We start from the raw sequence: 23,371 nt of genomic DNA on the forward strand, positions 1-23,371 counted from the left end.
ATGACTAATTTATTCAATTCACCTATAGCGCATGTTTTATTTATATATATTTACACACACACACAGTATCTGAAAAGTATTCATAGCGCTTCACTTTTTCCACATTTTTTATGTTACAGCCTAATTCCAAAATGGATTAAATTCATTTATTTCCTCAAAACTCTACTCAATACCCCACAATGACAATGTGAAAAAAATACTTTTTGAAATAGTAGCAAATTTATTGCAAATAAAAAACCTGAAAAATCGCATATACATACAGTATTGACAGCCTTTGTCGTGAAGCTCTAAATTGAGCTCAGGTACATTCTGTTTCCACTGATCATTCTTAAAATGATTCAGCACCTTTATTTGAGTGCACTTGTGGTAAATTCTGTTGATCGGACATGATTTGAAAAGGCATACACCTGTCTGTATAAGGTCCCAGGGTTGACAGTGCATGTCAAAGCACAAACCAAGCATGAAGACAAAGGAATTGTCTGTAGACGTCTGAGACAGGATTGTCCTGAGGCACAAGGCTGGGGAAGGATACAGAAAAAGTTCTGCTGCTCTGAAAGTAAGCACAGTGGCCTCCATCATCCGTAAGTGGAAGATGTTTGGAATCACCAGGACTCTTCCTAGAACTGGCCATCTAATCTGAATGATCGGGGGAGAAGGGCCTTAGTCAGGGAGGTGATCAATAACCCGATGGTCAGTCTGTCTGAGCTCCAGCGTTTTTCTGTGGAGAGAGGAGAACCTTACAGAAGGACAACCATCTGTGCAGCAATCCACCAATTAGGCCTGTATGGTAGAGTGGCCAGACGGAAGCCACTCCCCGCCTGGAATTTGCCAAAAGGCATCTGAAGGACTCTCAGACCATAACTTATAAGGCTGTAACGTAAAAATTGTGGAAAAAGTAAAGCACTATGAGTACTTTCCGAATGCACTGTACGATTGCTACTACTATTACAACTACTGTTACTACAACTACTGCTATTACAACTACTGCTACTACAACAACTAATACTACTACTGCTACTACTACTGCTGCCACTACTACGGCTGCTACTACAACTACTGTTACTGCTACTATTACTGCTGCCACTACTACTACTGCTACTACAACTACTGTTACAGCTACTACTAATACTGCTACTACTGCTACTACTACTGCTACAACTACAACTGTTACGGCTACTACAACTACTGCTACTGTTACTGCTACTATTACTACTGCCACTACTACTACTGCTACTAAAACTACTGCTACTGCTGCTACTACTACTACTACTACTGTTACTACTGCTACTACAACTACTACTACTGTTACTGCTACTACTGCTACTACTACAACTGCTACAACTGTTACTGCTTCTACTGCTACTACTACTGCTACTACTACTGTTACTACTACTAACACTACTGCTGCTACTACTACTACTGCAGCTACTACTACTGTTACTGCTACTACGACTACTACTATTATTACTACTACTGCTACTACTACTACTACTGCTACTGTTACTGCTGCTACTACTACTACTACTACTGCTACTACTACTAATACTACTGCTGCTATTACTGCTACTACTGCCACTACTACTATTACTACTACTGCTGCTACTACTACATAAAGTAGTAAATATAAGCATATTTATTTATGATAAAATATGTTTACGTATTGTTTTATTGTTTATTGTTGTTATTGTTTTATCAAAGTTAAGTCATTGGTGATTTCTAGGAGATTATGGGACTGTAAAAACTGGAGTAATGGGTGAAAAGATAAAATCAGCTTTGTCATCACAGACAAAAATTTAAACTATAAAGAATAAAAACAAACCTACATCATAAAATATATAACATGTTCTAAAAGTTGAGTCCACAGCTGCCTCAGCTCTTGTTCAAAGCTTTAGGGAATGTGCAGCACCTTGTTACAAAAGAGCAAGAGTCTGAGGAAACCAGACAAACAAGACTGAAGTGGCATTGTGAGCACGCCAGAGTTTCATGGAATGAAGGGCATGCCAGTGGAGATGATGTCATGCACAGTCTCGCCATCCACTGACCTACATCTTAAATTACACCCGGCCTGTATTCACAACGGTGTTTATGTGCATTCACATGTAAATATGTGTTTGAATCAGAAGGACTGACTGACATCAGAGGTCAAAGTGTGTCACCATTAAAGATTTAATCCACTTACAGTATGTCAAAGAGGATTGAGTGAATTTTAAAAGGTGTTTATTGTATTTATTTTTTAAAGCATGGTTACTTTTCTCTAAAAAAAAAAGTTTGTTGACTTTCTGGTTCTCTGAAGCCCTAACCTCAGAAATAAGAAATAGGCTGGCTGACCCAGTGTGTTTTGATTGGTTAAACAGTCTAATTGTGCGGAATCGTTAAAGGGTCACGAAACACCAAAACACATTTTTTGAGCTGTTGACAGTCATATATGTGTCCTACCCTGCTATTAACACTATTAGGACACCTATATTTCACTATAAAAGTGAAAATTGGTTGTTTTTGTTTTTTGAGCAAATTCGTTCTCTCGGTTTGAAACAAATTTTTGAAGCTGCGTCACGGCGATTAGATACTTGTGTGTATTCCAGCGTGGAGACTGGATGTCTGTACCTGCATTGTGACGTCTCTAAGTGTGCAGAATTAATTCATGAGAAAGACTTGGTTCAAACCAATCAGCTCTATTGTGTATGCAGTGCAACTTCATTAATATGTATGATAGCTTTGAAGCTTTTACCTGTTACAGTGTTTAGATGGTAGTGAGAGGCCACGTTGTGTTGCCAAAACAAGAAGAAGAACAAGAATTTGGAGACACTGGTCATCAGTGTTGCATTTATTAATGTGCTGCAACAAAGGTTTTGTCTTCATTTTCCTGCTATGAGAGCGCAGCTGGAATCACGTGTGAATTACAGTGCACATGACAGGCGACTGAAATGCGCTTGTAGGGAAACTTTTTTTTTTTTAGTTGAGCTTTTCTCATCTGGAAATGGTGAAATTCAATTTTGCTGCTCGTCTCCTTTTAAAAAAGAGGTTGTTCCAATTGGTGATGATTGTCCGGTCTCTATAGATTTGGTAAGTGATCTATCAGTACCCTTTGTTTGTTTATTTAGATGAAAAAGTTAGTTTGTATCATCAGCTTTTTCAGTTTTTACAGATCTAACTTCAGACAAAATGATTTAGTTACTAAGTTTACAGTGCGTTAATATTACTACAATTATAGGCTGAAAGATCCACTGTAAATGATGCTCTTCGAATGTAAATGTGTAAACACCTTAATCAAATTATTACCGTGTTGTAGGACTTTTTGCCGCTTTTGTGACAAAATAGTCTATACACACACGGCTTTCTGATAATATGTTACCTACCGAGTGAATCTAAGTTACCGAGAAATGGGGAGTCTTTTTTTCTCCCATTCGCCATGCAGTATCAGACATTCCATTAAAACTACACTCTTCCAGCAGTTCATCACATCCAATCTATTGTTTGTCACGGGGGGCCTGCAGGAAATGTTCCTGAATGAAAGTGAAAGTGCCAAACTGCAGTTAAAGTCGACAAATTAAGAATTTGTCTAATAATTCGATTACTGATGCCTATGTAATCACAGTCACTGCCTTTTCCCCCTGCGTCTGTGTGTTGTTTTGCCCCTGTGAAAATCAGCGCGTGCCCAAAAGGAAACTCCAATCTTTATGCAAAATCTTCCCTCTTTCCCCCCCTCGACACCCCCACCTAAACCGAGCTTGACACACCCACTTTCCTGACTTTTTCCAAACTAGAGGTGTGAAAACACCCTGCTGAGACAGGGGGGTTTCGTGACCCTTTAAGTAAATTTAAAGGTTAGTGATGTCACAAACCCAGCAAGAGTCTAGTTTTAGTCCTTACCTTAGACCTTACTTAGTTTTAGGTCTTAACCCTTTCACACATCTGATTATGCTGGTCGTGCTCCGGCTGACCCCTTTGACACAAGGTTTGTAATGTGACCTATTTAGAACTCTTCACTTTAAAGTTTCGATGGTGATGCATCGAGTGTATCACTTGACACACACAGCCCAGTGATTTAGGAGCGTGAAATACGACAAATTAGATGTTACGTCTAAAACCGAGTGGAAAGTGCAAGGTGCGTCACTTCCTTCACCACTTTTTTAACACACTTCTATGCTTGCGTTCCCATGGCATATGTTGTACAAGGCAACCATTATCTTATAGCACATTCACACCAGACGCAGATGAAGCATCAATTGTTAGCGATTTACATGTTAAGTCAATGCAAAGATGTAATTGGTAATCAACGCATAAATGAGGTGGTGCGAATGACACGGCGCAAATTGATTGTTTGACGCGTTTAACGTGATTCGTACAAATTGCTTCAATTGAAAAATCAAACTTGGCAAACATTTGCGCCGCATTAACCAATCAGAAGCTTGCTCTTGTAGGGCCATGATTATGATGTAGCACCTGTAGTTGGTGTCCTAAGGGGAAACCCTCCTACATGGGACCGACTCAGTCGGAAGTATGGCTGAAAGCGTCCGTCATCCAGGCACAGCTTCTGAAGGAGTTTATGAACTAACAGAGCAAGATCTAATGGACCCAGACACTGTGCCGAACGCATATATGCCATTTTCAGCCTTCTTAAAGCACATAAAGCAAAGCTGCTCTCTCAATAAAATCCATGTTAGCCATTTAGCAATGAAACTGGAGTCACCAGGCAGACAGGCGCCCCACTAGGCATGGGATGATAACCGCTTTCAGGATATACTGCGGTTTGAAAAAGTCAAGGTTTTAAAACTGCTAACATTTTCTGCTATACCGCTCCTATGTTATATATAAGATTTTTGATTTAACTTTAACAACAGCATATCCAGCAGAAAAGATGCAAAAATGCCGTGTTAAATTGTAGAAAAAATCTGTGTTTTTGAAACTAATAAAAAACTCAATTATTGATTGGAATTATTTAGCCTGACATGTTTACTGCTCCAAAATATTTAAAATGTTTCTCAAAATGAAATATATTGTGTTCAATAGGGGAAAATTTTAGTTTTGTACCCAGATACTTAAAAAGAGCATATTTTGGGGCAGTAATTACAATACGGTGAAACCGTGATATTTTTATGCAAGGTTATCATACCATCAGAATCTTATAGCGGCCCATGCCTACGCCCCACCAATGAAACAATTCCACGTTTAATGTGAGGTAAATTTGATGCGTAAATTAGAAGAATTTGAGCCGAAAAGCCAAAATATGAAATATCTTAATGGCCCCTAAGCTTTTTAACCTTATTTTCCCTTTTATGCAATTATTGACAAACTGCTTAATTATACTGTGAATTATTCGATATTCTTATTCTCAAATATGTATAACGAACAAGCATTTCTTTGTTTAAACAGCTTGATAACAATCACATTATTTGGTCTATGACAGGTGATGGGTGCTGCCATGATAGAGATTAAAGCTGCTGGATTTACAATTCCTTAACTTCCCCCAAATAAATGACATTATAGTTACCTAAACAGAGAAAGCACATCATGCGATTATGTTTACAATTTATTATTATTATTGCCGTCTCTATAGACATCAGGGTGTATTTTACAAACCATAAATATTATGTTATGCTAGAACTTGTATTTATTTAAATGTCTGAAACCTAAAATAAGCATAATTTGTTTGAAAATAGGGATACATTTTGATTTATGACAAATGCTGAGCATGTCTTTCTCTGGCTCAATGCAAGGCATAGCAGGAAAGCAGATTTGAATTTAGAAACTGATCACATGACTGAATGCTTTACACCGATGTTATCGTACACATCAAAGGGTTAAAATACATTTTGTAAAACAACATTTCTCTCTTGCTTTGAACTTTAAGCATCATAGCTATGCTCAAACAGCAACATTACACTAATTAAAGTTTAAAAAAGTCAAATCATAATCAAGGACCCCTTTAATGGTGACCAGCATTCTGGACTAAGTGATGATGTCAGTCATGTCCTTCTGCTGGGATTGGTGTGCGGTACCGGAGTTACTGTAAAGGTCTAGTTCCTCTGCTGTGGACTGCAGGACAGTGGGCGGCACCAGTCCTGTCTTCTGAGTTCTAAGGTTCTTGACTAGCCTAGAACATGAGAGACAGTGTTCAGCGGCAGCAGCACCAACATACAGCTTTGTGCTGGTGAACTTGGAGCTCAAAAGTGGTTCCGCATGATTGGCTGAATCCTTGAAATGATCATTCAGATAACCAAAGGGCTTTGTTATTCATGGTGACCCACAACAACAACAACAACAAAAAAAAAAACAATGCACTGAGCAAACATTTACAAAACGCTTGTGTTCCTCTGAGAAAATGGGCATTTGCTCAACCACAAGAAAGTAAAAAAAAAAAAAACGTTTGAATTTTCATTGTATTTGATCACAAAATGTTTGTTTCAACACAATCTTACGGCAATTCGTAACTTTTTGATTTAGTGGCTAATTCATATGAATTTGAATGATCTAATTCGTACAATTTATTACGATTTGCTAATTCCCCAATGACGACTCATTTTTTAAATCGTACACTTTCGTACAATTAACCTCAAATTTGTATGAATTAGACACTAAACTGACAAAACGTTAAATATTTACGTTTCCTCTTGAGATCAGGCTGGTTTGTTTACATGCAAAACTTTTGTGTTCCCTCAAGAAACTTTGTATTTGCAAACAAAACTTTAAAAAAATAATAAAATAAAATAATAACATTTTTTTCCCAAGGAATCATTGCATTTTGTTTAACATTTATTTTAACCCACAATTAATTTGTGCTAGTCCAAAGAAACATTGCATTCACTTACAAAATGTTTACTTGCAAAACATTTGTGTTCCTTCAGGACACTTTGCATTCACCCAGAAAAAAAGTACCCAAAAACATACATTTACTCTAATCAAAATATTTGTAATAATTAATTGTAATAATTTAAATATTTGTGTTCACTTAAGAAACAATGCATTTAATTAAAAAACTTTGCATGTACTCACAAAATAAATAAAATAATATTTTGTCTCCATTAACAAAACATTTGTATTTTTAAATAAAGGTGAGTTATTACATGATCGTTTTTTTTTTTTTTTTTTTTTCTCAGAACAACATTAAAGACCTTTTAACTAAAATTATTTCATTTGTGAAGTCCTAAAATGCAAGTCAACTGCAACAAAAACAACAGTTAACAGGCAAAAATAAATAAATAAAAAAATACTGTCAAAACTAAATGAATACCTCTGGATCCTGACAGTACACTGAAGTCTTTTTATTATTATTATTATTATTATTATTATTATTATTATTAAACCAAAAACCTTTTTTAAACATGAACAGTCTGGAAGTGTTCAGTTTCTTTTGCATAATAAGCTCAAACTTACGTTGTGTTTATTTACAGCCGAGCTGTTGACTTGCATTTTATAAATCACCAAGTACCAAGATTTCAGCTAAAAACCACCTTTGCTATTCTACTGAAAAATGAAAGGTCACGTACATCTTGCATGACCTGAAGGTGAGAAAATAAACAGCACATTTTCATTTCTAGGTGAACTACCACTTTCAATAACTAACTGCACTGTTGCATTATTATAGGTTAACGTTTTGAGGTTTATTGGTTATACTTTGGTGAATAATACTGGGATAATGTCCGTTTGTTCAAACTACTTGTTTAAAATGAGCTAAAACAACACAATTCTTGAGTTTTATGGGGGGGACAACTTGTTTGTTTTATGTTCAATCTACTTACATTTGTAAAACTAGTAAGTTAACTTAATTCCTTTATGTTGTTCCAACACAAAATGATGGTGGAACCAATGTGTGGTGACCATAATCAATGCAGACAAAACAAAAAAACAAAAGAGTTTCTTGATTGTGTGTGTGTGTGCGTGTGTGTGTGTGTGTGTGTGTGTGTGTGTGTGTGTGTGTGTGTGTGTGTGTGTGTGTGTGTGTGTGAGAGTGTAAGGTAATGGTCTGGGTGTTTTCCCCATTAGATTTACTATTGTTTCCTGTTACCCCTATGTGTGTTTGTGTGTGTGTGTGTGTGTGTGTGTGTGTGTGTGTGTGTGTGTGTGTGTGCGTGTGTGTGTGTGTGTGTGTGTACAGAGCAAGGTTTTATATGCTGTGCCTTTTACAAACTGTATTATTCCTTCTTGTTCCTTAGTAAAAATACACTTCCTTTAAAAAAAAGAAAGAAAGAAAGACAGAAAACACTTTCTGACAGTGACCTGCGTCGTGTGCATGTTCTCTAACGCACAACAGGTTACAGTATCACCTGACAGAAGTGAGCAAACTTTAAAGCCGCCTGTGGCTCAAGCTAAACTTTAGCTCAGCTCTGCACAATGTCAAAAAATCCACATCCATAAAAGCCTGAAAACTTCTTATGAAGGGTTTGAGGGCTTTGATTGGTGAGAAAACTTTACAAAGCAGGAACTCAAGCACCGAAAATGACTGGAGACAGCTTTCAGGATTAAATATGTATGAGACACTTCAGAATATTGCTGGCTTTTTCATTTCGTTTTAGAAATGTTAGTGTGGATTAAGTGGGATTCAGCACTTTCAAAATGGGGTGCAACAGGCCCTGTGAAACATCTCTTCCATCTTTGCTTTAGGAGACGATTGGGTAAATAACGTGAAAATAGGAGTGAGTAAAATAAGAGTGTTCATGATAAAGGAAAAAATAAATAGAAATGATCAATAAAACATGAGCCAAGTTTGTAGATAGCTACTTGTTAGATTTGTTGTTATTGTTTTTGAAAAGCACACCATTATTTATTTATTTATTTATTTATTTATTTGTTTGTTTGTTTGTTTATTTATTTATTTAATGACTATTTTCATTAGCATCTGCTTTTTAGGACTCCACTTATATATTTATTTATTTTTAATAAGAGACTCCTTTGACAACTACACTAAAGTTAAACAGTTGAGTTTTATCTGGATGTAGAGGAAGCACTTTTAGCTCAGCTTAGCATAGATCATTGAACTGGATTAGACCATTAGCATCCCGCCCAAAAATGATCAAAGAGTTTCAATATTTTACCAATTTAAAGCTTGACTCATTTGTAATGTGATCTAAGACCGACGGAAAATGAAAGGCTGGTATTTTATAGGCCAATATGAATAGGAAGACTTTCATTTTGGTGTAATAATCAAAGAACGTTACTGTTGTACTATGACTGCAGCAGATGCAATGATTTCATAATTTCAATTAAATAATGCTCCATATGACTTATACATGACGTAACTACAGAAGAGTCCAGCCTTAAATAGGAAATTTATCAAAACTCTTTGGTATTTTTTTGAGCGAGATGCTAATGGTCTAATCCGATTCAATGATTTATGCTAAGCTAAGCTACAAGTGCTCCTGCCACACCAGGAGATCGACTGAATGGATTTAAAAATGGAAAAACTGTTAACTAAGGCTGGGTGATAAAATCGTTATCGGTATTTATTGACCGCACACTATTGTCAATAACAATAATAAAAAAAAAAGTTTGATATGAAGTTTCGGTATGAAGGCTATAGTTTTATTAAAATGCGGCTGCTGAGCCTGTGAATTGAAAGCAATGCCAATAAGTTTATGGTGTAAGTTTGTCTTTTCCAAAAGAGCGGCGCAGGGAGCATTGCACACATGATGTGCACGTGGTGCACACAAGACATAAACATATTTTTCATGTACATCAAACTGAAAAACATATGAAATTTTTCGAATGCCATGAGCGCACTGTGATTTATGTAAGTAGAACTAACCCATCTGGTTCACACTTTGTACGGAATATACTCACTTAGGTAATGACAGACTAATTATCTCAGACAAATACAGTGCATTCAAACACTGCAGTGCTTTCTACTTTTCTTCATGAACTTGTATCAGAGATGCAGCAATGGTTTCTCCATTTGTCATCCTCTGAGAAAACGATTGATGGTTGCAAAAATGAGTAGGAGATTGTAGAATGAGGAGATTGTAAATAAAAAAGGATGTCACCAAGTTGGCTTTTTGGTTTCTTTTCTTGTGCATCCCAGCAACTATAGCACCCCATCTGAAAGATATTTTAACATAGGGTGTAATGTAGTCAACCAATTTCAAAATTTGTAATGTTGCAGTATGTATTTGGATAAAGATGGTTAGTTTCTTTATTTGAAAGCTCAGATTTGATTATAATAATTTGTTTTGTTTACAGAGTATAAAGTTTACTGTATCATTATTATTGACACCTTACACATATTGGTCTACCTTTACTATTGCACACACTTTGTAACAATGTATTTATCAAGTTTAAGAGTCTCTTTAACACTTATGTTTATTTTATTATAAAAAGATGAGAAATTAGTTTTAAATATTTTTTGTTTTTGACTAATAAAACTATTTGAAAAGTAAAAAAAAAAAAAAAAATTCTGATATTCCTAAATGTATTGTTAAAAATATTCAATAATTATCAATACCAAATGATTTGAAACGTGATTTGCAATATCGCCCAGCCCTATGTTTATCTCTGGGGGACACATTTTTCAAGGTAAAAGAAAATATTTCAAGACTTTTAGTGAGTGTCAGCACAGGAAAACACATTCCTGTTTACATATTTGGTATTCAGTCGACCTCTTTTGTCCACTTTCCTGATGTCTTCCTGATTTCTGAAGCTCACACAAATTGGAATGCAAAAGTAAACAATGGAAGATGATGCAGAGAGCAACAGTTTTCGTTTATACTCTGCAAAACCTCACAGAATGCTAAGAGAATGCCTTTTTTTCAGCTTCAGATCAAAGTTATGATTTAAGACAGCAAACATTAAATCCTAGTTGATCAGATTGAAAAAACACATCAGGCAAGCATGAACAGGGCCTAACTCTAATAAATGCTTTTATTTTGCTCTAGTTGTGGGCTTTTTTGGGTTTTCATTTATTAACAATCAGGGAAACAATTATTCCTTCATTCATTTTCTTTTCGGCTTGAACCCCCAACTTATCCAGCATATGTTTTACACAGAGGATGCCCTTTCAGCTGCAACCCATCACTGGGAAACACCCATATACTCTCGTTCACACACATACACTACAAACAATTTAGCATACCCAATTCACCTATAGCGCATGTCTGTGGATTGTAGTGGGAATCTGGAGCACTGGAGGAAACTCAAGCGAACACGTAGAGAACATAGCAAACTCCACACAGAATTGTCAACTGACCCAGCCGATGCTCAAATCAGCGACCTTCTTGCTGTAAGGCAACAGCGCTACCCACTGCGCCACTGCACCACCTATCAGTAAGGCAGTGTTGGAAAATTTATTTGTATTCTTAAGAATGAAATAAAACATAAAATTATGCCAAAGCACTTATTAAAGTTTTCTTTTCAAGAATATTTTATTATCAAGTCTTTCATATCAGGACCAGGTCAAATCACCCTGACAAGAAATTAATTTCAATGCAGAAACTGATAAAGACAAATTTAAAATGCTGAACCTTTATAATTATTTCTAAAGCCTGACAATTTTATTGATACTCTTGTTTTGTGAGGTCTTTGAACCAACAATAATAGATATGTCAAGCAAAGAGCTACATTACTGAGATTTATTAGTGACTGTCAGCTTTTTAGTGTTGAAACTAAAATTGTGCGTGAAATTATTGGATGTAAAATTATATCAATAACAATACTACGACTACTACTACTAATAATAATAATAACAACAATTATAATGATATGTGCTCCTTAGAGAGTGAATATCTAAATTCCTTGGAGAAGAAAATCCATGAACATTTAAAATTTGTGAATACAAATTTGTGGCTGTGAGAATTAATAAATAATATAGAAAATCAAGTCACCATAAAATTAAAATGAGATGAACAATTATTCCAGGTAAGTTAACCCCCTTTAAAAAAGCTTAAATATTAACTGTATATGTTAAAATGATGCATATATAAAATAATAAATAAAGCTAAACCATACATAGTGTAGGTTAAAATTATTAGCAACTTTTTTGACATTTGAATCTTTTAAAAATATTTTTAAAACTTTTATTTATTAACTAATTTCCAATATAACTAATTTAATTTATTATATCAAATAGGACAGTAGCTTAAATTTTTCTAGTAATTTTGCACAATACTAAAAAATACTTTATAGCAAAAAACACAAAAACAATTTTAAATAAATTTAAATTATACATTTTTACAAATAATATTTAAAAAATTGAAATGTAAAAATATAATGAGAGTAAGCAAATATTATTATTATTTTTAAATGTTATACGATTTATAAAAAATTAAATACATATAAATTACATGTAAAAATAATATTTCAAAAATTGAAATGTAAACATGATAAGACTTGAAATATTATTAAAAATAATAAAAGACATATTAAATAAATGTAAAATATATATTTTTCAAAATTGAAATTTAAAAATACCACAAGAGTGAGCAAATATTATTATTTCTTGAATATTACACAATTAAAAAATAAAATGCATATTAAATAAATGTAAAAATTTTAATTTGAAAATTGAAATATAAAATATGACAAAAGCGAGCCAATATTATAATTTTTTAAATATTATACAAGGTTAAAAGATAAAATTTATATTAAATGAATGTAAACAATCTGATATGAAAATGAGCAAATGATGGAGTGAAAGGTTCAAGCATTCTCCCCGGAGGTTTTCAGTAAAGCAGGAATACAGTACATCTGAACGCAGATATCATTACTCACCAGAGGCCGTTCTCTGACTCTTCCAGGAATTGTACAAAATCTCCAGCTTCTACAGAAAGATCCTGAGCAGTGCAAGACTCGTAAGTCAACTGCACCTGATAGCGGTCATTATCCCCCTAAAACACACACAAATAGGAGAATAAATGATGTCAGGGTCATGCCGCCACTTTTTGGGTTTTCTTCAATTGGAAAGAAATGAGCAGTATGGTTTGATACTTGCAGTTGTGAGTATGTGTGTGTGTAGTCAGTAGAGATGTTGTTAAGTCTCTGTTGTTTATTCAAGATCGCCCTCTGCTGGTAGAAACCATGATTGACGATAAACTCTGCTGTTTCTGACTGATTTTGTGCTGTGCTGTTTATTAATCCCCCTCACCCAAGCAGATCTTCCAGCATTAGGCAGGAGGATTAAACCCAAATAAAATCCTCTGGGTGTTTTTAAGAGCCTGAGATAATCTGACCTGTCTGTGTTAATTGTCAATTGTTGTTGATACACTTTATCTTTCATACTAAACATAAGCAGAATCCTTTAGCTACTTTGTTGTGTGCTAGTTTCTGGAATCAAAGGAGAAGCTTAGTCAACCTCATGTTTTTTTCTAAATGTATCTTGCTTATTTCTGTAGACAAAAAAAAAGTTAAAAAGGTCTGAATATCTTATTTTGTTTATAATAATAAAAATGATATTTAACAGTGTAAGTTTAAACTTCTGATACTCGTGCAATTTTTTTTACAGTAAACAAATAAATAAACAGATATATAAATTAATCAATTAATAAACTTTTAAAAAATACATAAATAAAAATGAAGTTGTGTGGAAAATAATAAACATACTGTATAATAAATATTACAAAAATAATTTATTAACAAATTCAAAATAAATGTAAATATACATATAAATGTACGATTTATTTTGTAATAATAATAAAACTTAAAAAAATTAAGAATAATTAGAAAAACAATTCTACAAAAATAATTGTGTGAAAAATTAGTGTGTGAAATATTCTAAATTGTAAAATAATAAAATTGATTATTATTATTATTATATTATTAGATTTGTATTCAAAATTATAATTAGTTTGGAAAAAAATAACCATTACAACTAATATTACATTATGATTAAAACATATTAAAATTATATATTTCAAAATAATTTAAAAAATACTGCAAATAAATGTACAAATATGCTCAAAATATATAATAAATAATAATAATATAATAATAAAAATATGTAAATAATAATAACAACAACAACAACAATAATAATAATAAAAATAATAATTATTATTTACAAATATTAATATTAATAATAAAAATACTTATACGTTTTTTATTATCATCATCAGTATTATGTATTTATTTACTTGCTCACTCATTTATATTAATAGAGGAAAATATCTTTGGTCACCATGAAACAGACATTGATATTTACTTGTTAGTGCGTATTGCTGTTCCTGAGCATATGCATTTAATTTGACGTTTGACTTAACCTCAACCAAAAAAACAAAGAGAGGCCAGGACATAGTGTAGCTCCTCCCCTTTTAAAAAAAACAGCCAATAGAGTTTAGTTTTATCACCGCTTTGCCAGTGAGAGTGGTTGAGCTCGAGTGCATCAAATGAAAAGCAAATAAGAAGTGTCTTTAAGGGGACGGAGCATAGCGGATATTTGAGAGCATTTGATTAGTTATGCAGTGATGAGAAACAGTAGGAGAGATGATGTGAATAAAACCCTTGATACATTTGGGCAGAAGTGACAAACTACAAACTTTACATGTTGATATTTTTATATTCATATATAATTTTGTCACTGTTTTGGGGCACACTGGCTTATGGACATCCTAAAAACTAACAATACTGATACTAACATTTAAAAAACATTTCATTTTAACTTCAAGTTAATATGCCAAAAAAGGAAAAAAGGCATAAGAAAACTGTTTATACATTAAAATAACAATATATTAAAATATGCTACAATTAATTAAACATAAAAAATTATACATTTAAATGAAAATCTCAAATTACGATATGAGAGTAAGCAGATTGTGACATAATTCTCTTGTTGTGGTGAGCCAGCTAGATATCCTCCATCTCCACTCGACAACATCCATGTCCCTCTAAAAGGTCGAGTGTGAATAAAAGATAAATGTGGACAAAACGTGGATGAAGATGTTTACGTTTTTGTTGTGTCCTTCATCCTCTCCATCAGAGGAAATAGACAGCTCTTCAGCACTAGACGGAATGGTCTCGAAATCCTCAGCGTCCATTGAAGGCAGACGCCGTTGACTCCATCCTGAAGAAAAAAAAGAAAAAAAAAAGAAAACACACCAAAGTTAACATCATTCAGTAAAATCTTTATGAGAGACGATGCTCAGGGAATACAGACTAGTGCTCAGGTTTTCTTGGGAAAAAAATAATAAATAAAATAAAAACTTTTCTGTGAAAGGCAGACAAGATGTTGAAGCGCCGGATGAAAATAACTCTGACTGATTCTGTCACCGTCAGACACAGAATGTGGAATGAAAACAGACCAAAACACCCGAGAGAAGCCGATATGACTGGCATATCGTTGGCTCTATTCACAAGATTACCTGGCTGAGACGCAGACCTCGGCACAGCGGGCTTCGAACCGCCGCTACCTTTACTTTTTCTCTCGGCTGGAAGGGAATCTCGCATGGTTTCTGTGAGGAAATTCAGCGTTTTATCAAAGATGACCTTTTGGATGGACGCGTGTGATAGGAAAGCTCACATTGGCATGCACAAATGGGTACAATGATGAAGAAAAACAAACCAAAAGCTTTAAAAAATACTTAAAAGAGGAAATAACCACGGGAAGTAATTCACACTTGATGTAAACCAAAAAACAAACAAACAACAACAAAAAAAACCACTAATACTACACCATAACGCAAGCAGAAACCAAAACTGATAAAAAGTCAATTCTGGCAACCTGGTGGTTATAATGAATGAAAAACAGATTTCAGTATTTCAACTGTTAGCATTTAGGGATAGTTTGGAAAAATAGTCATCTTTAATCCTCTCGTTTATAAATCTGCTTTCAGTAAAAAAATAAATAAATAAAATAAAAAACAGTACATACAGTGTGAACGATTTTTGCAAATTACACAACATTTAACAGTAATATATGTATTGTACTGTGTATATATATATATATATATATATATATATATATATATATATATATATATATATATATATATATATTTATTTTTTTTTTTTTTCACCTGTATTTTACTGTAGGATAGTTATACAGTATGTTATTTCATATTAAAGTTGCATTATCAAAATTACAGTATATTTTACATTAAAGTTGTACACTAGTGTACATTTATGGCATTTGAGTAAAAAAAAAAACTGCAATTACACTTTCAACATTTTTTCCACATTTTCAGGACAGTTATACAGTATGTTACTGCATTTTAAAGTTGCATTGTTCAAATAACGGTTTATTTTAGAGTAAAATTATGCAATACTTTAAATTTATGAAATCAGCTTTCAGTAAAAAAAACAGTAACCACATTGCTACTGATTCTTGTAAGTTACACAATATTTACCTGTAGAATATGAACTGTATTTTACTGTAGGACAGTTATACAGTTTGTTACTGCAATTTAAAGTTGCATTGTCAAAAATTACAGTACATTTTACATTAAAGTTGTACAATACTGTACATTTATGAAATCAGCTTTCAGTGAAAAAAAAAAAAACTAAAACAGTATCTGCACTATTAAAGATTTTTGTAAATTATGCAGTATTTAACTGTAAAATATGAACTATTTTTTTTACCGTAGGACAGATATACAGTATGGTACTGCAATTTAAAGTTGCATTATTCAAATTACGGTATATTTTACAGTAAAATTATGCAATACTGTAAATTTATCAAACCAGCTTTCAGTAAAAAATAACACTCACAACACATTGTTACAATAAATAAGTAAATACATAAATATAATAACAAAACAAATAAAATCATACATTTGGAGGACGAAACACGAAAAACTCCACTACAAAGCCACATTACAAGCTAGAACACTGACTAAAATAAGAATCAAATCAAATCTAGAAGCCAACGTGGTTAAGATTTATGCAGCAAGAGATAAAGCTTTTAGTCTTTTTAATCTGTTGTCTTAATTGCATTTGTGTATAAGTGACTAATTAGTGGTGTCTTACTATATATATTCATCTAATTTGAGTTTCTTGAAAAATAATGTTAATGTTACTTTTCTTTAAAAAAAAAAAAAAAACTCGGTAACACTTTAGTTTAAGTAGCAGTTCACACCGTTTACTACTGGCTCATCACCTGCCTATTATTAACATATTAACTGTTTATAAGCACTAATAAAGTATGATCTTATTTTACTAGCCTAATCCCTAAAGGTTGTGCAACTGATCTCAGTAACCATAAGAAGACAGAAAGTTGTCTGATCAACAGAATGATAAAACAAGCATGATAAAACATGTTCAGCAAAGCAATTATTAGAAAAATGACCCAAAGACCACCACCACAACACCATGGAGCAAGCATAAACAAATGAAATTAAACCACGACAGATAAACAAAACAAGTTTAAGATCAAGTATGGCAGCTCTAATGAAACAACAGATAAACCTTTTTTAAAACCGCGTGTCTTGGTAGCACCTGCAAGATTAAGGCAACAACAGATAAAGCTTATATCTTGGTGGATTTTATAAATGGGTTGTAAATAATACATTAGCCATGTCATGTGTGACCATTAATGCAATTTGATTTCAATAAAACTGTAATTGTATCAAAAATATCCTCCTTTTTAAAAGAAACAATCCATGCACAAATTAGTTACAGCAAAGAAGAAGAAAAAAGTAACCACAGGAAGTCACTTGCACTCACAGAACTTTGTCCAACCAACAGAAAGCACAAAGCAAAAGACTTAGAGGATAATGGACACTAGGTTTCAGTAAAAAATAAAAAATAAAATGAAATAAAAAATAAATCCTATAACCACACCACAAACAAGCACAAACACCTAGAATTACACAAAATCGATAAACTAGATAAATCTGGCAGCCTGACGATCAAGATAAAGAAATAGTTCAGCACAAAAATGAAAACTGCCCCATAATTGACACACCTTGGTGTATATGACTTTCTTCTTTCAGATGAACACAGTCAGAGGGGTTTTAACCTTTATCATGGCTCTTTTTCATAATGTATAATGTTGTTGGACAGTGACCTTTTTTTTTTTTTTTTTTTTTTGAAGTTTCCAAAAAAACATAAATCCAACATCCAGCTAAACCACACTCCCCCAGGGACTTGATATGTATCTTATTAGGGAATTAATTCCTTTTGTAACAATTTTTGTACATTATGTGAAATACATAGAGTCAGAGATAAGCCAAGAAGTTGACGAGAATGTGCTTTCAGCAACCACAGGAAGTGTGTGTGTGTGTGTGTGTATATATATATATATGGTTGGAAGTCATTTTTCAATTGTAGTTTTCTTAAAAGCAGGGTTCGACAATAAGCATGGCCCGATATTCATGCTAATGTGATCTTAGAATAGAGAAGCAGCATAATTGACAAAAATAACTGTTCGAGCGAGCAAAACAGCAAAAAAAGAAGGTAAATACAGAACGAGAGGATGATCACTCACGCGCACAGGTGATGTGATGTGCGCGATTGTAAAAAAGCGTGCGCGCTCCCATTTACTTGCGTGAAGAAACCGTGCCTAGAGAAGCGCAACCCGTTGCGATCGGTTCACTTTGAAATAGACTGGACAAAGAGTGATAATCGTGCACCCACAGACCTGCTGCTTTCAAGAGCTTAAGACAAAAAAATACACTTTTTTCTTTTGTAAGCAGCAGCGGTTACTGCTTTTATTTTAATTAATCTTTGAACAGATAAGTAACAGGCCTAAGTTAACCGTGTGCGTGTGATCATCCTTTCATTATCAAACACAGTATGTTTTAACTGCTTTTTTTGCTTACAGTTATTTTTGTTAATATAGTTTAATTATATATATTTTTTACAATAACATTGCTTTAATGGGAGATTTCTCCCTGTTGATGTGTAGTTAATTGGTGATCTGGGATTTTTAGCCAGGACAGATGGCAGAATAATTTTTTTTTTTAAATGTAGCGTTTTTTTTTAAAGAAAGCTTTGTTGAATTAAAAAGTGCACATAAAACACTATATTTTCCTTGTTTTGACACATTAAATATTGTGGCTAAGAAATACTTATTTGTTGTGGTCAGAGATAAATTTGTTGATCCTTAATTTTGAGCCCTGAAAAGTTGTGAAATAAAAACTGATTGCATTGCGACAACCCATTTGCTCATGCACCCTGAGCAAGCTTATACACAGCACACACAAGAAAAATGAGAAGGCATATGGACATAGCACAACATCTAGTCAAGTCATCTTAGCATGTCAAATTCAAATTTTTGCATATAAAATATATTTTCCCAACAAGAAAAGTGTGGCGTGTGGCTAGTAATGTTGGAAATCTACTAGCCACAGTGACTGGTGAACAAAAAAAGTTAATGTCAAGCCCTGTGTATATATATATATATATATATATATATATATATATATATATATATATATATATATATATATATATATATAGTCTACAGAACAAACCATCGTTATACAGTAACTTGCCTAATTAGGGTAATTAGGCAAGTTATTGTATAACGAGGGTTTAACTTAGTTAAGCCCTTAAATGTTGTAAAAAAGCTGTAAAGAAGTGTCTCAAAGAATATCCAGTAAATTATTATTTCATGTCATCATGAAAAAGATAAAATAAATCAGTTATTAGAGATGAGTTATTAAAACTATTATGTGTAGAAATGTGTTGGAAAAAATCTTCTGTCCGTAAAAAGGAAATTGTGTAAAAAATAAACACGGATGCTAATATTTCAGGGGGGCTAATAATTCTGACTTCCACTTATATATATATATATATATATATATATATATATATATATATATATATATATATATATATATATATATATATATATATATATATATATATATATATATATATATATTATTACTACTACAAAAACACTTCAATAAACTTCATAAGACATATATTAACTACCTGTTGCTGTACAGGTTACCTCTTAGATGAATTCATGCACTTTTGAAAGCTTAAAAGTGGGCCACCACCCAACACCATTATATAGTATAAAAGAGCTAGGATCCAATTTTAAAGTTCTGTGATTGTTTGTCTGAAAGATGAAAGTCATATATACAGAGGATGTCCTTAGGTTAAGCTAATTTAGGGGTAATGTTTATATTTGGTTGAACTATTTCTTTAATGTTACAGATAAAGTTAAAGCTTAAGTCTGGTAAGATTTAGATATGGGTTGGAAATTACTAATTAGTAATGTGTGACCCTTGATGTGCTTAGTTGTCTGTTAAGCTGTTATTTGTTAAGCTGAATTTGTCTTTCTTGGAGTTTATTGTGTAGTTGTAATGTTTTTTTTTTTTAATTAAATTATTTTAATGAATAAAAACAAAAACAAAATAAACATTGTAAGATACTCAGCAACAGAACTTTGTCCAACCAACATCTTTGTCCAACGACAAAACAACAGATTTGACAGGGGGTTGGCAGACAACTGATATAAGCTAATTATAATAACAAAAACACCATTTCAAGCAGAAATACTAAAAATACAAAAAAAAAAAAAAAAAGGTACAAATTAAATCAAAATATGAAGAGCTCAGATGCAAAAATCTCTAAATGCCATCTGAAACTTTCTCTCAAAACTAGTATTTTTCTCAGCCTCCTTTATTTAAGCTTAACTTTAAAAGCAATGAAAAAAACTAATGTGTCACTATAAAAGGTAAAAGTCTACACTCAGGAGTCAGGGAAAAATGCAGAATTTAGAAGAAAATATCAGACAGTATTTAGAGGTTTTTGCACCTAAACTCTTCATAGTTAAATAATTTTGCAAATACATGTCAAAATGTCAATACTTAAGTCATAACATTTCTGTTACATCTCTTTTATTTTTATTTTGACAATCAAGCATCATATTTGTTTGTTTGTTTGTTTGTTTGCTTGTTTGTTTGTTTGTTTGTTTGTTTGTTGTAGTGCTGGGCAAAAAATAATCATGATTAATCGCATCCAAATTAAAAGCTTGTTTTGACATAATATATCTGTGTGCTCTATGTATACTCATTATGCATATAAAAATACACACACATGTACAGTATATATTTGTGAATTATTTTTTTTATTTATATGTAGATATAAAATAGACATGTATATAATAAAAATTTCAGGTAACTACCTCTTAAAGCTCATCAAGAGAATGCTAAGAGTGTGCAAAGCAGTAATCAAAGCAAAAGGTGGCTACTTTGAAGAACCTATATGACGTATTTTCGGTTGTTTCAAAAAATTTTGTTATGTATATTCTACATGTGTTAATTCATAGTTTTGATGCCTTCATTGTAAATCTACATTCTTCATAGTCATGAAAATAAAGAAAACTCTTTGAAAGAGAAAGTGTGTCCAAACATTTGGTCTGTACTGTATATATTAGATGTGATTGATCATGATTAATCTTTATCCAGCACTTACTTACTTTATTTTAGTTCATGGCTGATAATATGCCACTGTTAAAAGTGTCCCAGAGAGAGGTAAACCATGAAACTAAAATCCAAAACCTAACAGCATCTTTAACTCCAAATGTTTTGTCTAAATAAAACCACCTGGCCAGAAAAATAAATGAAGAAATAAAGAAAAACACTCAACAAGCATCTTACAAACACTACATCCAGCATGCAGCATGCCATGCTTTCCACATGGTACCTTCATAGCCAAATGGTGTAGGGTCGCTCTTGATCTGATGCCTCTTACTCTTAAGGCTAGAGGAGAGAGGAGCTAAACACAAACATTGCATGTCTTTTAGAACAGAAGTCCAGCTCATCTATTACAACCTCTCAACCCATTATTCCAAGATTAATAATCACAATAATCTTTCATTATTCCCTTGCAGTGGCAAAGCTCTCATCCGAATAAAAGAGAATAATGGGGCCACAAGAAACAAAAGGCTGGTGAGCATCTAAATTCTCATTCACATTCCCAGAGCTGCACAGCGGGGCTACACTGCTAAATGTCATGCCACATCCCAAATGCCAGCTTATCAAGAGCCTGTATTTATTATTCAACGCAGCTGTCTCTTCCTGTTTTTTACGGGATTCATTTGTGAACTTTGATTTTATGTGTTTCGCTTCTAATATGAGCTGTAATGAAGAGGCCTGGAGTTTCAAAGGTTGGTTAAACACAAACAATAAGATTCGTATTGACATTTTTTTTAAATATGAAATTGGTTGATTCAGATACTGAATTATTATGTTCTTTACCCCTCTAGATTCTATAATTTCTGAATATAAACTAAAATCCTGACTTGACTTTAGGTTTGTGAACTTATGCTACAGTATATTAAACATACCTGTACAGTAAACAAGCTGAACAGATATGTAAATTTACTTTCTTCCAGCAGGTGGCGCTTAAAGAATAGCAGGTATATTAGTGTTTCCTTGCTTAGTGCTGTAAAAAAGTAGCTGCACTAATATTTACAGGGACATTTTAGCCGAAAATTTTAATTTACACATTATTTACTTACCCTCAAAATATTTTAAGAAAGCTGAAAACCGGTAACCATTGACTTTCATAGTAGGAAAAACAAATACTATGAAAGTCAATGGTTACCGGTTTTCAGCTTTCTTCAAAATATCTTCTTTTGTGTTCAACAGCAGAAACATGCTTAAACAGGTTTGGAAAAAGTGAAGAGTGAGTAAATGATAACAGAATTAAAATATTTTTTTCATTCAATTAATACAAATTATTATTGTATTTTTATTCGATGTCAAAAATTAGAATTCCAATTTAAGACACTTCACAAATTTCCTACCGTAAAATACATGATAGGTATATTGAATGAATAGAATGTATAGTACATTAAGACAAGATGTTTAGCCTAGCTTTAGATAAAGGCTTTCAGGAATAAAATGACAACATATTTAGTTTAATTTTATCTTTTTGAAACATAAAACTCCACAGGATTGACTGAACATATGCTCATGACAGCTCAGTTTGCATGCAAGTCCAGAACAGAGAGTAAAAAAAAAATCAATTTCTGAAATTTCAGCTATTTAATTATTTCATTTGTCATGTAAACTGTGATCAAAATGTTTTGACATAAAACTCCATGTGACTGACTGAACATAAGCTCATTACAGCTCAGTTTGCATGCAAGTCCAGAACAGAGAGTAAAATAAAAAGCAATTTCTGAAATTTCAGCTATTTAGTTGGTGCATTTGTCATGTAAACTGTGATCAAAATGTTTTAACATAAAACTCCATGTGACTGACTGAACATAAGCTCTTTACAGCTCAGTTTGCATGCAAGTCCAGAACAGAGAGTAAAAACAAATGCAAAATTCAGAATTTCTACCCATTTGATTGGTGCATTTGTAATGTAAACTGATTAAAGTGTTTTGACATGAAACTCCACATAATTGACTAAACATAAGCTCATTACAGCTCAGTTAGCATGCAAGTCCGGAAACAGAGCCCTCCCCCTCCCCACAAAAAAAAAAAAAAAAAAAAAAAAAAAAATATATATATATATATATATATATATATATATATATATATATATA

General features: G+C 32.8%; 1 protein-coding gene across 28 annotated transcripts in view; it reads right to left on the reverse strand.

Annotated features, from left to right (window-relative positions):
- The window catches only part of mcf2l2 (MCF.2 cell line derived transforming sequence-like 2), a 194,993-nt gene that overhangs the window by 5,956 nt on the left and 165,666 nt on the right, over positions 1–23,371 (reverse strand). For 11 of the 28 annotated variants that reach the window (XM_087273338.1, XM_087273337.1, XM_087273340.1 and 8 more), the window contains 2 exons: positions 14,865–14,980; positions 12,697–12,812 (listed from right to left, as the gene is read on the reverse strand). In XM_087273338.1, coding sequence (XP_087129464.1) covers positions 12,697–12,812; positions 14,865–14,980 — 232 coding nt within the window. Of the gene's footprint in view, positions 1–5,999; positions 6,095–12,696; positions 12,813–14,864; positions 14,981–15,278; positions 15,369–17,319; positions 17,350–21,516; positions 21,589–23,371 lie in introns of all 28 variants that reach the window. The other 17 variants (XM_087273326.1, XM_087273322.1, XM_087273325.1 and 14 more) reach the window with 5 other exon arrangements.

The sequence above is a fragment of the Danio rerio genome, chromosome 11 (assembly GCF_052040795.2).
Source record: "Danio rerio strain M-AB ecotype USA chromosome 11, GRCz13ab, whole genome shotgun sequence".
Lineage (NCBI taxonomy): Eukaryota > Metazoa > Chordata > Actinopteri > Cypriniformes > Danionidae > Danio > Danio rerio.